This window comes from Poecilia formosa, unplaced genomic scaffold (genome assembly GCF_000485575.1).
Source record: "Poecilia formosa unplaced genomic scaffold, Poecilia_formosa-5.1.2 Scaffold21, whole genome shotgun sequence".
Taxonomy (NCBI): domain Eukaryota; kingdom Metazoa; phylum Chordata; class Actinopteri; order Cyprinodontiformes; family Poeciliidae; genus Poecilia; species Poecilia formosa.
Window position 1 is genome coordinate 900,249 of NW_006799960.1, and position 18,118 is coordinate 918,366.

The 18,118-nt window shown below is 38.0% G+C and overlaps 1 protein-coding gene across 1 annotated transcript in view; it reads right to left on the reverse strand.

Moving 5' to 3' along the window:
* Nucleotides 1-18,118, reverse strand: part of gabbr2 (gamma-aminobutyric acid (GABA) B receptor, 2) — a 186,933-nt gene that overhangs the window by 62,852 nt on the left and 105,963 nt on the right. Inside the window, exons 5-9 of the mRNA XM_007547581.2 lie at nucleotides 13,615-13,680; nucleotides 13,007-13,195; nucleotides 11,392-11,634; nucleotides 5,454-5,514; nucleotides 161-241 (exon numbers count right to left, since the gene is read on the reverse strand). Of these exons, the coding sequence (XP_007547643.1) occupies nucleotides 161-241; nucleotides 5,454-5,514; nucleotides 11,392-11,634; nucleotides 13,007-13,195; nucleotides 13,615-13,680 (640 nt within the window). The remainder of the gene's footprint in view (nucleotides 1-160; nucleotides 242-5,453; nucleotides 5,515-11,391; nucleotides 11,635-13,006; nucleotides 13,196-13,614; nucleotides 13,681-18,118) is intronic.

An 18,118-nucleotide genomic window follows, 5' to 3' on the forward strand; every position in this document is an offset into this window, starting at 1 on the left:
GCTTTGGCAACTTATAGTGAAGTACCTGGTCCTGCCCTGTGTGAGGTATTAAACCTCTCTAGGGTTTAAGGAAAGGATCTGAGTGGGGGAGTTTTTTTTTCCCTGCAAGGAAAGATTGACACCCTTACCCCAATAGTTTCCACAAGTAAAGTTGTCATACCTTGGAACCTGATGGAGTTGTTCTGGAGATCCAGGATGTCGGCGATGGAATTGTACTCTCCCACTTTTACTTCCTGACCATCTGTAAAAAAAAATAAATAAATAATTAAAAAACATTCCCCACACACATAAATATGTATTTACAATATTTTCATACAATGGGTTGACAGCTATAAAGTAAAAATAAATAAATAAAACTCTGCAAATATCAAATGTCTACAGAAAAGCAACCATTTAACTCAAATGTGCACTAAAGCATCCAGACTGGTTTCACAGACCCACTAGAGGAGTGAGAGCTTCCTGCACTGTTTTCACATACAGCTATGTTTCCAAGGACATAGCTGAAAAGCAAAAGACTGCAGCGGTCTCATTCTGCACGCGAGCCTCCAGGTGTAACCAATCCTTTCTGTTATCAAATGAACAATCTTTAGTAGGCAGCAGCAGTAGTGTAGTTGTTTCCTGCAGCTGTAAGCCTTCCCCAGCAACCTGCTCTGCTGCCCGGCCTGTGCCACATTCTGTGCCTCCTCGTTTGGTCAGCCAAGTGCCACATGGCGTCTTCCTCAGCATTTACTCAAGCAGCTTCTCTTCCATAGCAAGCAATTTAAAATATCTCTGTTGTCCTAAGTACAGCACCAATTAATAAATAACTTAATACTTATCTTGATCAAACTTAAAAGGCAATAAAAAACATAATAAAGCACCGTAGATAAACAGTAACTGGAGGATTTGCTAACTGATGTGAAAGGAGAAACATGTGGGTTTATATCTAAACTAGAATCTAGACACTGTGGTTATCACCATTCTCTTCTACCCAGAAATGTTTCTCAAGCACATCTATGAACAAACAGCCTCTCCAGTGTAATATTAGAGAAGGAATTGCCCCGTCAGGCAAACATGGCCATTCACTTTCTATTACTTGGTTGGACTTTACAACTGGGAGGAAGGAGAAAGCAAATGGGAGGGGTGGGGAAAAAGCAGACAGGCTGTTAATTTTCTTTGTAGGAAACATGCACAACCTGCAGTTTGTTCAGGTGTGCATGTGCGAGCCTTACCACCTTATTTTCCCCGTTTTCACTCTCAAAGACCAATTGAACTTTTAGGCAGAAGTGTCCTTGACAAGAAAAATGACAGACAACATCATCTGCCAGTGGTCCACTCTGCTCCACTCTGCTTTCCTCTTGGTGAATCACTTTATCTTATCTTCAGTCCTCATAAGAAAGTCAGCGGCAGCTGAAAATGTCACACTAAGGCGATTCTACCAAGGGATTTTCAACCTGGTAAGTTGCCTTTTACAGGTGACCATGTGACTTCCAGATGAATTAAGAGAGAAGTGTACCAGGGTTCGTTTAAATTCAAATGTAATTTTTCTTTAGCTGCAAACAAAATCCCTCCTTGCAATCAGGCGAATGAGTAAGTCCACCATTATAAATCAAACATTTTATGCAAACTAGAATACATATCAGACAAGTTGCAGATGGGAAAAAAAAAAAAAAAAAAAATTTTATGCAAACTAGAATACATATCAGACAAGTTGTAGATGGAAAAAAAAAAGAAAAAAAAAAGAAAAACCTGCTCCAGGCACAGACTCACAACCTGCTTTTGGAGGAAATAAAACCTTTTTTTTTTTTTTTTTTTTGAAGGGAGCGGGTGGAAAAAGTATAAACTTATAAACCCCCCCACTTCTTAACCACTTACATAATCTTACATTTATTATACATCTAATCCATGCACAACAGCTATACCTTCACTTAATAGTTAAATACATAGGGGTTTATTTTATTTTCTCAAATGACATCAGATATATGCTGAATTTCTCAGCTTCTTGCTATACTAAAAGCAAGCGTGCCACCAGCAGCTGCACACATCCAGATATGCACCTATGTGCAGAGGTAGGACAGGTAGAAGTGTCTCTTAGTTATTACAGAAAGCCGCAGTTTTCTGTCAATTAAAGTTTTTTTGGTTTTTTTCTTTAGTGTTGTGGCAAAAAAACTCGAACCAGATCAAAGAAATTGCCCCCAGCTTGTCTGGCTGTTTCTTTCCTCGATGAAGCTGTTGGAAAAGTTTTTGCTGTCATTAATTAACCCCGTTTTCTCTTGTTTTCATATCCAGGAAAAAAAAAAAGTAACCCTTGCTCAGTGTTTCAATGCTTTCTATCCATTGTTGCCAAATAATCAGGGTTAAAATCAACAACTTGCAATAACCAGCTATAGTTAAACACAGAGATGCCTTTTTTGCCGACAATACAGATATCTCTCAGCAAGTTGTAATATCATCAGTGGCTTAATTCAAAAAGTGAAGCCCGTGTGTGACTTTCATTGGGCACCGAGTGGTTTACGTCAAGTGTTTGTTTCTGTTAGTTTTGATGACTATGTTCATTTTTATGAGTAAATTAAATCAAAACTCAAATTCAATTTCCTCCAAAAATTGTCATGTTACATAGGACCAGTGGAAAACTCTTTTTACAGCAGAAAACGCTGACCTGAATGTATGTCGGTGTACTGCACAGCATACTTGAAACCCTGCACTATGTGTGTGCATAATATGGCAGGATATGAAGGAAATCATCAGAAACGGCTTTCACCAATGAAAGCTAAATGATTTGCTGGTAAACACAGATATTGATCGCACTTCATCTTTAAAAACTGCTACATCAAAGTGCTGCGTTTGACACTGTGGACTGTTTTATTGGATAGAGTTGAGCATAGGGCTCGGCAATTTGATAGAAAACAGTTTAATACAAAGAAGGGATTTGATCAGTTGATCTTGATAATTATTGGTTTGTTTTAAATATCTGAAATGCTGTCAAACTGGTGATGTGACCTATCCTGTTTTCTCCATAATTTCCTCTCAAGCTGTTGTACTCATTTCTTACTTTCACTCCACATCTTTTTTTTTTTCTTTTAAGCAGTTATTAGGCACACTGTTCTTGGTCTATCGCTATTTTCTCTCAATCTTGTGTCTTTTGGTCTTCTTTTTTGTTCTATTATCATCATTTTTCAGCTGCATATGCTTTCTATCATAGGAAACTATACTCACTTGTCAAAAGAAGAAGCTAGTCTCTCTGCAATTATGGGTTTGTTATCTCATAATGTCCTGGTTCTTAATCCTGATAAGACAGAGTTGGAGATCTTTGATGGTTTTAAGCTCTTGCTGGCCACCTAGAAGGCTCTAAATGTTCTGGTGCCTTCCTATCTCTCTGACCTTCTGCACATGTGTGTTTCACCTCATGTTCTTTAATCTCAGGGTACTGGCCTCAAGCTAAAAATTCCTAAAGTCAATAGAAAAACTGCTGCTTGGAGTAATGGTTTTCTATTGTTTATGTTTTTTGCAAAGAAGAGATGGAGATGGCATGAAGATATGGTAGAAGCCTTCTGTTGCAATGTTTGAGAGAGAAAAAACCTCTTTGTAAACTATTTCTAAGAAAACAATTCAAGCAGATTACAACTTTAAAGATCTTTTTTACAAAACTAAGTTTAAAACTGAGGAAATTTCAATCTCTGTCAAGTTCCAGTGCCTCTCAAAACAAAAGTTATTTTTTTTATTTATTATGAAAAACCCTGTTCCAGCCTAAAGAAAGGCAAGACGTCAGAGTAAACACTGGGGTATGTGACAAAGTGGTTGATGAAGTGGTGAAGCAGAAATAGAGAAGGGTCAGTAATCATTAGAGAATGCTGCACACTGATTTTGCACACTGAAACCCCTCGACAGAGTAGACCCAATCTAACAGACTGGATAGATGCAGATTTTAAGAAACCCTGACTCTGCACATCAGCTCTGTTCCAAATACTTCTTCTGGTTTCACAGAGAAAATACATACGCAGAGTGTACGACTGTGAGTTGTAACCAGCCAGAGGGATCAAGCCTCTCTGCAGTCAGAAAGATAAGATGGTTAGGTTGAGAGAGAGGACTGAACACCAGCACGCTGCTGTGCTTCATACAGCCTAAGATGCCTGGGAGGTGGGAATCCCCTGCTTTAAGATCCAATCTTTTGGGTTATTCTCAGGAAATCCTGTCAGCTCAAAAACAACCACTGGGTGTATCACTATAGGAAGACAACAGAAGATTTTTTATTTTTATTTTTCTGACTCAGAACCTCCACAAATGCATTTAATAACCACAGGAGGGGACACATCAATTCAAGTTCTGCCAAACCAGAAGCATGGTACAGCTCCATAGAGAAAGTTTTGGGGAGATGTTGTTTTTTTTTTTTGTTTGTTTTGTTTTTTTTTTCCCCAGGAGAAAACAGTCTCAACAAATATTGATTGTTTTACTGACAAAGAAATGCAAAAGTCATGTGAATAATTCACAGCAACTTTAAAGGCGGACGTGAGGGCACAACATGTGAAACATTTCAGTGATGCACTTCAGCCACAACTTCAAACATTTTAAAGGATCCAGTCTATGCACATCAAGCATGGCAAGAATACAATCAGATGGGAATTAGCGCATTATAGCAAAATGCTTCAAAAAAAGAGCAAATAGAAAAAGAAGTTATATTTTCTGAGTTAGAAAAACAAACTTTTACCAAAAGTATAGACAATTATATTCTCTTTTGGGCTGACGAGTTGTTCTGTAACAAATTGCCATGCAAATGTTTCCACGTTTTATTGTTTCATGTTTAGTTCCATCAGAACCACAGGGATAAAAAAAATATATGTATTTTTATATCTAATTAAAAGCACATAAAGCCAAATTCTGATGATCATGACTGATTTTTAAAGTCAATAAAAAGGGGTAAAACATCTAAGGTGGTGAATATTTTTTATGGAGCTTGTAAATACTACCTGGAAGTAAAATAATAAAAAAGTGCTTTAGTTTTCTGTATGCTATTTCATCAAAGTGTATTCTTGATAAAATAGCATATAGTGTAAGAATGACCCAATCAGTGTTTATGCCTAAGTGCAACTGAGAATCTCTGTTAAGACTTAAAGTTTAAGTTCAGAGACAATCTGGCTAAGCTATGACTGGAACCATTTTGCAAAAAACTTTTTTTTTTTTCTTACACTTGCACAGACCAACTTAATAAATCCGATTATTGTCAAAGAGTTTATTTATGTCAGTAACTAAATTCTAAATATGATTGTCCATATAAGAATCTACAAAACAAAAAAAAAAACAAAAACAAACATGCCTTCCCTTCAACTTCACAGTCATGTTCTGTGCGTTGGGCAAGCGCACAAATTTTTAATAAAATAAATGACAGTCCGGTTGCAACATGAAAAGTGAACATTTTGCACTTAGAAATGAAGACAGATAGGTCAAGAAAATAAAGGCAGGTCATTCAGAAAAAGTACCTTGAAACTGGTTGAATTTTATTGTGCCCATCCTCTCTCCATTGCGAAACATGACTTGACCCTGAAAATAAGCAAAGCAAACCACAATGAAATACATATTCATTTAGATTATTAAGACATTAGGTTGCGCTGAAGAAGACATGTGCTAAACTATTCAATGAATTAAGCAGGGAGCCGATTTCCCAGACAAGAAAGCATTATTCACAATGCTTTCTTGTCTGTGTTGGCAGGGAAAGGGCAGAGGCTCGGTTCTGACATACTTAATTTCATTTGATTAGAACTGGCCAAAATTGATCTGTTTATAGAGGTAAACAAAATTATCCTTCGGCCAATTCAGGCGCCAAGACTCTTGGAGCAGTCACAGAATAGTAAGGCGCAGTGATTTAACTCTTGGAGTTAACGTTCATTTCAGTCCGTTTGTGTGTCCCGCACTTGGCCGGAGAAAAGAAAAAAAAAAAAAGAAAAAAAAACTGACAGCCAGAGTAAATGATTCCTGATGGAAATATACATCTAGTCAAACATCTATCCCAGTTTGACTAAATACGACATTAGAAAGTCTGTGGTTCAATCAATTTCCAGCCAGGTAGTGTCCGTCACAAACCCGCCGGTCAAAATGAGAATACACGTTTGGAGGTCTTGACAAACTGGTTGTGATTATTTCACTTTTATCTTTTCCCATTATTCATACATTCCAATCTTCCTTGTTCTGTACTCTCCTTCTCACTCCATCTTCCCTTTATCTCTCTCTCTCTCCTGCTTCATCTACCAGGAGTGTTCAATTAATTCAGCCCACCATCTGCTCACAGAGCTCCTTAATTACGCATTTAACTGGGTTTACATGTTAGCTGTTGGCTAACAAAATAGGTGAGAGACAAACAAACACACACACACACACACACACACACACGCAGAGACAGACAGACGGATAGTTTGCAACGACTGATTAAATCATAGCTTAAGGGACATGGTGGGGTGGCCGGAGATGATTTTCTCTTAAAAAACCGAGAAGCTTTGAAGTGGCAAAGGATCCCACCCCTCTCTTTGAATCCCATTCTTTGTGTGGCAACTTTGATGTTAACCCGAGAGTGTGAATGCTTGTGGTTCTGTGTGCGTGTACTTAGTGTGCTACTACATTAGGTCAGTACTTGCGTGTGTCACACAGATAGCCTCTTCTAGCACTCAGCCTCTCTATGTCTTTTCAGATTTGTGATGCACAACATGCTGCGCCTGAACGTGTGTGTGTTGCAGTGCATGTACTCCTGAGCAGCTGCTTTTGGATTACACTGAGATAACTGGGGTGTGTAATAGGGGTCAGAACATGTAGGTTGAAAACAAGAGCAGAAACTCGACTTGAAGCTATTAAAGTTCTGCGTTCATATTGGTTGCAAGAGTAGCTGCATGCCACACCGGCTCATTCTAATGAGATCAGCTGAGGCTGGACTTACGTAGACGTCACCCTGGTTGGGCTCCTCCTTCTGCATCCTCGATAAACAGGTTTCACAAAGCATAAAGCTGTGTTTTAAATAAACTATTTACCATATTTTACGGACTATAGAGCGCACCTCACTAGAAGCCGCCGCTTTTTCACAAGCTCGTAAATCTGCTGTTAAGGACCCAGCCTCCAACGCCGAACCATGCATTCATTCTTCTTCGTGTTGTTTCCATGATGAGGGGGGTATGAATTTGAAAACATTTCTCTGTCGTGCCTGCTGCTAACAGCATGTGCTTGTTCTAAATGAAAATCAGCACTTTCTTCTTTGATTTCCAATTTTGACTTCCAATTATTCACTTTCTGCTACAGAGCCCCCTGGCGGTTGAAGAAAAATCCACAGAAAAGGTTATCAGCCGCATGGTTCAAAGCGTGGGAAGAAATACGGAAATGTGATATAATTGAATTCAGGTTTATGCAACGATGCCTTCGTGCCCGCCTCCATCTGATCATATCTTTTTGTAAAATTACTTTTTTGTGTTTTTACAAATACAATAAAGCTTTCATTAATCTCAGGTTATGTAAACGGTGTCTGTGTAGAATAGTTTTGCTCAGATTAGACCAGTTAAATGATTTTTCACTTTGACATTTATTAAAATAAATCAAGATTCTTTAAAAGAAGTGCAATTCATTTTGGCACAAAAGAGGAACCTCAAGTCTTATACTAAATTTGCACACAACAATGGTTTATGGGCATTTTTCTGTACAGTACACTATGCACAACACAGGGAGGTGTCCAATTTAAATATTACACTGGACTGCTAAGAGTCAGTTCACCTCTTTACTAATTGAAATCACTGTTTCGTACCAAATTGTCCCTTCCTTAGTCCCTTTTCTCTGTAAATAATCTGCTTCATTCCTATGTACTAAAAGTATTGTGTGCCAGTTTATTATTTTCTTGGAGTTGAGCATTTTCATGAATCATAAAATTAAATGCATTTCTTGTACAAATATGTGACGAAGGTATTGAAAATGATTGAAAATCATACAACATTCCCTTTTTGATTATTGGAAATTATGCATTTTGTAGTATGAAGGTCTTAAAAATATGACTCCATTTCATGACTGAGAAAACTGGTTTAAAAAAAACAGCAAAAACTACAAATGGATGAAATGGTGATGGGACATATTGATTTTAAAACACCTTAATTACTTTACAAGTCTTAGATCAATGGTTTAATGTTGTCAAACAATTCCTGATTGAAACCCTTTTCTTTTTTTTTTCTTAATGAATGTGCAAGACAACTTGGGACTCAAGCAGGTGGCATGTGTTTTATGGAGAAATCGCAGTGTTTATGCATGTGTGCATCTATGTGTGTGTGTCTGTGTGCGTGCGTGTGGGTGTGTGTGTGTGTGGTGTCTTAGCTGAGATTCAGGAGGCGGTCAGGTATCACTTTGTTAGTGAGGGTGAGAATACTGCAAGCGACGGCAACACTCGGGTCAAATGAGATGAGAGTCCGTGGGCTGCAGGTGTGACATCCGCAGGGTGAGGTTTTCAGGTTGCAACGCTGCTAATGGGAGAGTAACTTTGATGTACGCGCACACACATGAACACATGCACACTTATGAAAGTATGCATACTTAAAGAAAAAAAAAAAAACAGATGCCTCAGAGAGTGGCACTCACCATTAAACAGAGAGACACTGGTGCCAACAAAATGACTTCTGATTACTCATGAACAGCAAAGCAAATGTAAAAAAAGAAACAAAAAAAAACATTACATCTGCCATCCTCAAATTACAGACTGCCGGGCCTCTGCATATGCTGTTTGCCTCATTCTGTGCTTCTAGAGGCTAGATGCTCTCTCTCTATCCTAAGAGCGTTCCTGCTAATGTCTGTCTTCTTCTCGGTAGCCCTGACACCAGCTCGGTCGATACGACGGAGCCCTCGATCATCACTCTCCTGCTGCTGCAACTGCACCTGGCTACAGCAACGCCAGGATCAGCACAATCTTCACACATGTGCCTATGCATGGATTAATGTTGTCAACCGACTGAAAGTCATTTAATTCACAAGCAAAGCAAGGGGGTTGTGTAATAGTTGCTTTTGAAATCAGGATTTCAAAATAGCATAAAAGATGTATGGAGTGTGGCTGGAAGGGAAATTGCCTCCCCCAGTCTTTGTCGTGAGTGGGTGGAAGTTTCTATGTGCTAAGTCGTCCTTCATGTAATCCTTTAAAAGAGCAGCTATAATAGCTGGGAGATCTTAAACCTTTCGCAACAAACATGTATTTAATTACTTTTGCATTTTCTCTGCTTTAACACTTTTGGGCAGTATTCTTGTTAAATTTAATATTGCTGTTGTCCAACCATGATATACATTTAGCTGCTTACACAACACTCTGAATAGAAAATATATGTCACGTTTAAAGAGTCTTTTCTGACAATGTAACCTGTAACTATGAATTTCCTGTAACTAATTTCAGAAAGACAAATTCCTACTGCATGATACCAATAATAACTATGATTTGAGAACTGCTATTGGAGTCTAGAAGGAGATGCTAAAGTGGTGGACAAGAGCAGAGTAGAGCAGGCAGAAATCTTTCATGCAAAAAAAAAAAAAAAAAGGGGCTTGGAAGGATAATTTGATTTATGGGATTTTGAATACGAGACAGACCGAGTCTGAGGCAGTTGCACTCTTGTAGTAATAGTCTGAAGCTTGCAGTTGTTGCTCCATTATTCTCAACAAGATAATGGTATAATGGTATACACTAAAACCACTAATTAACTAATTAGTACTAAATAGTTTTCATCACTTACTTGTGTTGGCACACTAGGTAGATTTTTAAAACTATGTGCAACAAGGACAAAATGTATGATTACATAAGATAATTTGTAACGTTGAATGTAAAAAAAAAATAGGGTATTATGCAAAATAATTTATTTATTTTTTTTTAGCTTTACGTCATGTTTTTAATGTTTTTCCCTGATCAAAGCATACTTGGAGTTTTGCTTTGATTCTTTTATGCATCTTTGGAGATTCTGCCCAACAGAGCACCTCCTATCATACAAAATACTGCTCACTGCTCCTAATGTTTGTAAAAGCCACAATGGAAGAACAACATTGTGATGATATGCAGAAGGTGGAAAGAGCAGGAGCTTCTTAAAGAGACAGAAGCCAATTTTGAGGCGTCTAATTGCAAAGTCAAATTTCTTTTCAGATATGTTTGATATTTACAGCAATTTTATAAAAACTATACGTAAATTAGTTACTTCATTTTGCTATTAAATGATGCTATGTGCATGGAAAATACATAACGTAGAGTACAACATTTACATTATGCATAATGTCAACTGATTTAAAAATAGCAAGACTGGATCTTAATAATAATAATAATAATAATAATAATAACAATAAATACATTAATATTCCTTTTTGTATATCAAATTAAAATATCAAAGGGCACATTCACACACTGATGATGGCAAGCTACCGGTTTGTAGCTTCAGCCGCTGTGGGGCATTTTGACTGAAGCAAGGCTGCAATTTTGCACCATCAGCCCTTCTGACCAACACCAGCAAGCAAGGCTTGTGAAGTGTCTTGCCAAGGGAACAAACGATAAGGGCAGGTGGACCAGAAATCAAACCGGCAAACCACCGATCGCAAGACGAACGCCTACCGCCATCGCCAATGTTGCTCCAAATAATTTTTATATTTCTAAGTAGGCAAGTAGTCTAAGCTCAACTGAAGACAAAATAATAACCATGTCAGGCACTCTTCAATGTCTTCAAAAACATTTAGATGGTGAAGTTCTGGACTCTACGATGACCCAGTGTTTTCGCACAAATGCTGGAATAAAAACTAACGGTTCAATTTAAAGGTGCCACCTGCTATCCATTTATAACAATCAGGTGCTTTTTTACTCTCACCCACTGTAATCAGCTAATAGTTTTTGTTTTTCCATTGCTGGTTAAAGTTTGAATTGACTTCCTAAAGTAGCGTTGCCACTCTGCATTCCTTGCGCTTGCTGAGGTTGGAAGCATCTCAGCCTCGTGTGGCTAGTGCAGGGAGTCGGGAGGTATTCTCAAACACACATACAAGCACAAGCAAACAGCGCACAAAAAAAGCTTTTACCGTGACAGCGAGGATCAATCTTAAATAGAGGGAAGAGAGTGTGCAGATCTGAATGGACTCTAGGGTTCATTCAGATGCAAGGATGGCTTGGAATCTGCAAACAAGATTCCAGTTTTGCGGAGCAGTGATCCATGCCTCCATTTGCTGTTATACCATTCGCCCACTCCATATAACACAACAGGTTTTCTTCATTGGTAATAAATCGCTTGAGTTGTCTTAAGTTACCTGAATATGTACATGCTGGATGAATTCAATGGGTTATTCTGTAACAACAGCAGCTGCTCCAATTGCTCCACATGCTGTGGAAACTGGTGTTTAACTTTAAAAGACGACGCGTTAAATAATCACTTAAAAATAATAATCTTATTGACTTACTGTAACTCCATAGAAGTTCGTTTCGTTCATGACGTCAAGCACCATTTTCCCCACTTCCCGATCGTCCACAGTGAAGTTGTGATACATATTTTGCCTTTCTTTTGTCCGCAGCAGTTCCCTTACTCGGTTCAAGGTCTTTGCAATTACCCAGATCCCATCATAGGCAAAGCCATGAAACTTGCTTGCCTCCACACCTTTCTGCTGGAGCTCCCTGTAATACTCCTTCTCGTATTCCTTTGGGGTCTGAAAGGCAAGTAGAAGAGGCGACATAAAGCGGAGAATATGTTGATTCATCTTCTTACTTTTTATCATCTCAGCAGCTGGAACCATTACAGTGGTATTTCAAAGGTATTTTAACTGCAAGAGGATGGATTTTATTATTATTTTTTTTTTCAGATTTGTTCTGTTGTACTTTTAGTTTAAGAAAAACAAACACGTTTAGCTGAATAAAAATTGAAAACAAAAACACTTTTCAAACATATGCAAAGTTGTTGGGGGGTGGGGGGGGATAGAAAATGTATCTACAGCATTTTCAAAAGGATCAGATTCACTCATTTAAAAAAAAGAAGAAAATGTCAGACTGCATTTATAAGGGAATGCAATTAAAATGCTAAAATATGAAAAAAGCAAGTAGTAGAGACAGAGCTCTAAGGTATAAACAAACTGACATTTCGATTTAGAAATTAAAACACATCCAGTTTGGGGATTCAGTCCCAATGAGTGTACTTCACTAGAACTTCCTCCCTTGCCACCAATTATGTCTAGGTGCAACATTGTGGTCTAGTTAAGGGTTGCCGTTGACTCATTTTCAACTTTGGTTTGAAAATGAGTCAACACTCAGGTTAGGAGACTTTAAGTATCTCAGGGTCGTGTTCACTAGTGAAGGCAGATGGAGCAGGAGATCAATAGGCAGATTGGGACTGCATATTCAGCGAAGCAGACGTTGTACCAGTCTGTTGCTGTTAATAGAGAGCCAAGTTAATTTCCCTGTCGATCTATGTTCCAACCCTCAACTGTGGTCACGAGGTGTAGGTAATAATTGAGAGGATGAGATCTGGAATACAAGCAGCTAAAATAAACTAGCTAATAAACTGACCAGTCTATGGTGGGTGAAGAATGTGAAGCAGTTAATTAAGGTGATTTGGGTATTTGGGAAGTAGGAAATCAACAAGTCTTCCAAGGGAGATGTCTTTGGACATTTCTCTCTGGAAGGAGGTCTGAGGACAGACAGAGATTATATTTCATGGTTCGCTTGGGAATATCTCCCTAGACAAGAGTAAGCAGCTGAGGGAAGGAGGAGGTCTGGGAATCTTTGGTAAAGACATTACCCTTGAAACCTTGTCTTAGACAACAGATGGAAAAATTGATTTAGTAAATGTTTCTTTTTCTTTTAGATCAAGTAAACAGACGATAAAACATCCGTATGTCAGGAGTTGGACAGGGGTTTTCTTTGCTTAGGAGTGCTAACACTTTAATTACCAACCTATTTTTAGCCTATAATTTTCTTCCAGATTCCAAAAGTAACCGTTCCCTTGTTTCAGGCATTTACCGCCTTCTTCACCGACTCTTGAATTTCAACGAAAGCATTTAGATTGCATCAGCTGGTGTAACTCACCCTGCCGGAGATGCCCTTCACCGGCCGAGAACTGAGCGGTTCAAAGTCCACGCTGATGTATCCCTCCATGGCTGTTAGGAGCTTCCTGGAAGTGCAGTTGGTGTTGTTCGCCTGCTCCCACCAGTTTCGTTGATACCAGCCTGGGATGATCCACTGGTATTTGCTGCCGTACATGTTCAAGTTATATGCCTGGAAAAAAGAGCAAAGATGAAAACAAAAAACCCGACGTTAAATTTATGTTTAGCAAGATGGCTTCATGTTTTCTGTTAATAGTGATTAATTCAACAGAACTTTTTTAAGTATAAGCTGGAAAAGAGAAAATCTGCCAGAGGTAAACAGCATTTAACTCATAAGTAATTTCTGAAGGTCACTGCCAGGAGATGGTTAAAGACTCAAAATTCCTCATTCGGACCAATGCCATGTTAAATTATTTTGTATGTTTGCAGCCTTTCCATAAATTAAACTGTTCCCTCCACCCCCATATTTTACCCATTATCTTTATAAGAAGGATATTTTGATGAAAAATGCTACCCTCATACAAAAACCACTCATATATTTTATGTATTTAATACATATGTTGGGTAGCTAGGTGTGCATAGATGACTTACACAGCAGAAGACTTTAGAGGCCAAATGCTCATCAAACTGCCCAATGATGATTCTCACGTCATTGTCCTGAAGGAAAAAAAAACAAAAAAAAACAAACATATTTTGAAAAACACAATAATTATTTTAGCTACACAAATTGGTTTCAGTCATGGAATATGAGTTCAGCACCCCTCATCATTCTTCTGTCACTTGAAAGTCCTTTGCTGAGATAAGTATAGACACAGCATTGATCAAAAAGAAGAACACATGGGAATAAAGGGAAAAGCAGTAAAATATGTTATTAACTGGATAACCAGAGAATTATATCAAAAACAGTAGGTAAGTTTGTTGAAGTGAGCCTAGCACATTAGCAAGCTACTCCGTTTGAAAATAAGCGAGACAAGCTGTGTGAACCATAACCAAATGTTTGGCACATTGGATACTGAAATTTTATTACCATTTATCTTCATAACTCATAGAAAATACGCAGAAAAATAACATGATATTCCATGATTAAATACATGGGCACAACATATGGGTACAATTGCTGAAAAGGCAAGTGGACACGGCTCCATTTTCAGATCAGTATTTATTTTATGAAATCAATGTCAGATTAAAGCAGCTTTTCTCAACTTCAATTCTCAGGGTTCAACACCTGTGATGTTTTAGGCGTTTCTTTTTGACCACACACCTGTCTTGGATAAGTGGGTGGTTAAGGAGCTTCTGCAGCACTTAAAGGCACGCAGAGGAGATCATCATGTGACGCAGGTGTTCTGGAACGGGGACACGTCTAAAACATGCAGTGGTCCCTAAGGACCAAAATTGAGAAACGCTGCATTAAAATGTTCCAAACAGAACATCTCATGCGCTTCCCCCCCTCACTACATCAACCTCGTCAGGGGATTTAAAGCGTGATTGATCTGAATGAGTTTATTAGCCGAGAAAATAAATCCATATCAACTTGCACACTTGATTGATAAAAGAGATGGTCGCTGTGCATTGAATTGCTCAAGTCAGGCTTCAGAACAAAAAGCTGCTCAGGGATTCAGAGCACAACGTGGTTTTGTGAATGATTCTGTAAATTATTTAGATTCCCAGGTGGAAATTCAGCTTGTTCCAGGATGGTAAAAAAAAAAAAAGATTTCAGTGATCACATGCTCATGTATGGCACATAAATACGGCTCACAAAATCTTGATCAGATGCAATCAAAATGCCAGCGTATATTCAGAATTGCACAACACTGAATTAAATGATGCCAACGTAGATTTGATGAATGTAAATCTCTATAAGGATGGATGAGATGTGCCACAGAGGTCCATTACAGAGTCGTATTCAATCCTAACCCTGCAGATGGTGACAAAACGTATGGTTTCATTAAGTGACTGAACTCTGAATGCTGAAATTAATCTTTTATATTAGAAAATATTTCAAATGAATGACATTCCTACAATACTATTTGACCTATTTGAAGATATTGTAAGTTACCTATTCCAATAAAAGGAGAAGAAGAAAAAATATTTAAAAAAATGTTAATCTCTTTGACTTCATCAAATACAAAAATGGAAGTTTGAAAAATGATGCAGATGTAGCTTTAAAAGGAAAAAAAAGGGGACATGAAGGCTGCAAACTCAGTGAACCTATGACATCCTCCTGTTAGTCTGGATAAAGGGAAGCAATTACAAATACAGTTCATTAAGTTATCCCGTAGGCTTGAGCATCCTGATGGGAGCAACAAATCACTGTCATCTTAATTCCAACACATCTCTAGTGGTTACTCATTGGAGCCAAAACAAGTCTCCCAGGCTCCAATCTTTCACAACACTTTACGTATTTGTACAATTGAAGACCAGGCAACAACTTTGTAAATCACCAAGTTGTGCTTTTGTGCTACTTTGCACATGTTTGTAAATGTGTGGTGAAGACATATGCCAGTGGCAACTCAACAGTGCTGCTCTTCCCTCAAGGAAAGGCACTTAACCCAAATGACTCCAATGACAGCCAGGAGCCACAGTCTGAGTGAAAACCCAAGCATGTCTGGTAACGCATAGAAAAGGCTGTACAGTTGTAGGCAAGGGCAAGAGTGAGTGTGTTGTGCTCGAGCATAACATAGAGAGACTCAGGCACTGAAGAGGCCCAAATTAGCCCCATTGCTCAAGCTTTTATGTAACTGTAACAATTACTGTTCTCAGAGAGGGTGGAGTTAAGGGCAACTTTGGCTGCTTCATCCTTGACGGGGTTATTTGTATCTTTATAATTGTGATTAATATATTGCAGTGAGTTGAGCGATATTTTACCTCTTGTACACAATCAAGTATATTTACGGCTTATTAAGCCCAAACGCATAAATGTGATATTGATGGTTTCTTGTGGGCTTGGGGGGAAAAGTCCATTTAGGCTTTGTTGTTTCTACAAAATAACATGAACCCCATCACCATGATAACTATGACATGATGAGCAGAAACTGTCAAACACTTACTCCCTGAGGATGAACTTACACGTACGTTAACTGTTAAAGGGTAATATACAATTATGACAAACTATGTGAGCAGTTGCTCCTACAGGCAAATCTCAGCTGAAATATTAACATCAGCTCAAACCTGTAGAGGCGTATGAAACTAGAACACAGAGTCGATTGGTCCTTCAAGCTGTTCAGTGCTCTCAGAGTGAGACTCTTGCTCTGGCTTTGTGCTATTTGGGGATTTGAAGTAGCAGAAGTGCTTTAGAATTTTTATTGGCATCAATAAAATACTTTATAAAATCGTTAAACCTATAATGATTGTGCAAGAGTGTAAGGTATTCATCCTGAGCTAATTCTAGGCAGCTATACATCCACCGGACCTCCAACAAATATCGGACTGTACTGTGTTGACTACAACACAATGAGGCCCATAAACTGAATGATTCACTTTACACAATCTATGCTCTTACACGTACAATAAGGCAATGATTGATGTCTTTCTATGAAATTGTGTGATGAAAATTTACTTGTGAAATTAAGAAATGTAGATCTTGTAGATCTATTTACAAAAGGAAAGTACTTTGATCTGCCTGTGTGGTCCGGAACAAAAGTGGACATTATTTTATTTATTTATTTACTTTTTGTTTGCCATGGTTTGCTTCCACATTGTGCTTTTTTGCAACCAGACTATAATTTAGAAAAAAAAAAAAAAAAAAAAAAAAAACTAAACAAAACAGTGACCCAAGATGACAATCATTGCTCCCATTGGAGAGAAATGAAGGGGACAGAACAGATCACAAAACCGATAAAAAATGGGCCAGTCGCAAATACAATGTAGCACAGAAGTCGAAATTAGGCAAATCTTTCCTAGAGCGACAGAGGCCAATATGAATTAGCCATGCTAACAAAGATCCAGGAGACAAGCAACCCTGCACTCACACATATTCCTTTCCATATCCCAATATATTCCAACTCAGCACAGATATTTCACAGTCAAATTTATGAATAACAAACTAAAATTAAAAATAGATGCTTCCGGTCTCAAATGAAGGCCTTTTTTTTTTGTTCTACCGGCGTTTTGTGTTTTAATCCTTCCTCAAAATGTAAGACAAGAAACAAGAGAACATTTTTTTTTAAAAAAAAAAAACCACACAAACTGAGCAAAAATAAGCAAGGTGGAAAGCTGCAATTTCCTGCCAGAGTTTTCCCTGTATGCATTTTGAATATTTAAGCTGAAACATTACGGAGTGAGAGTGCTCTATTTGTGGGTCTCTCTGTGATGCTGAGAGCCTCCTATCCATCCTAACACACGAAACAAAGAAAAAAAATCCTTATCATATTATGTTGCTGTGATGGAGACAGTTAAACACTGTTACATGCTGAGTGGGAATCCGACTTTTTAAAGTGTCAGAGGATCACGCCCACTCCTTACAAATGTTCTGCAAAGATTCTGAGGCAATACCATGATTTGCATATCTCCAGCTAGCTCAAATCCGTTGATGTCAGCTTAGAATGTCACACCTTAACATGCAGATTACATTTTTATTTTAGGACAGCTCATCATTCTTTCTTCTCTGCCTCATGGAGAGAGAAGAAAGAATGATGTCTTCACATGTCTTTTAACTTGTGTAACATGTTATCTACCAAGGTACAGCATGAAAAGAGAAAATATGTTTCCTACTAATTACTTTTCTCATTTAGCTTCTAGTTTTCTCACCGCGTTAAATTTTTTGACATGACAAGAAAAAACTATGTGCTTCAAATTTACATCTGCAGCATCACGAAAGCAACAGTGAATACTCGATATTTTACTCTTACAAAAAGCATGGAGTGTAAGAGGCTGATTTGCATCCAAGCCTTCTTTTTATTATAGAGTCATGCAGCCTGAATCAACCATTACTTTTTGAATCTTTCATCCCCACAAACCCATTGCTCTCATGCTAAAGTTAGCTGATCTTGGACAAAATTTAGATTGATTTATACAAAATTAACTATGACTATTGCCAAAATTAAACACAATTTTCAAAATAATAGGTTATTCTTATGTAATTGTGACTATATATATA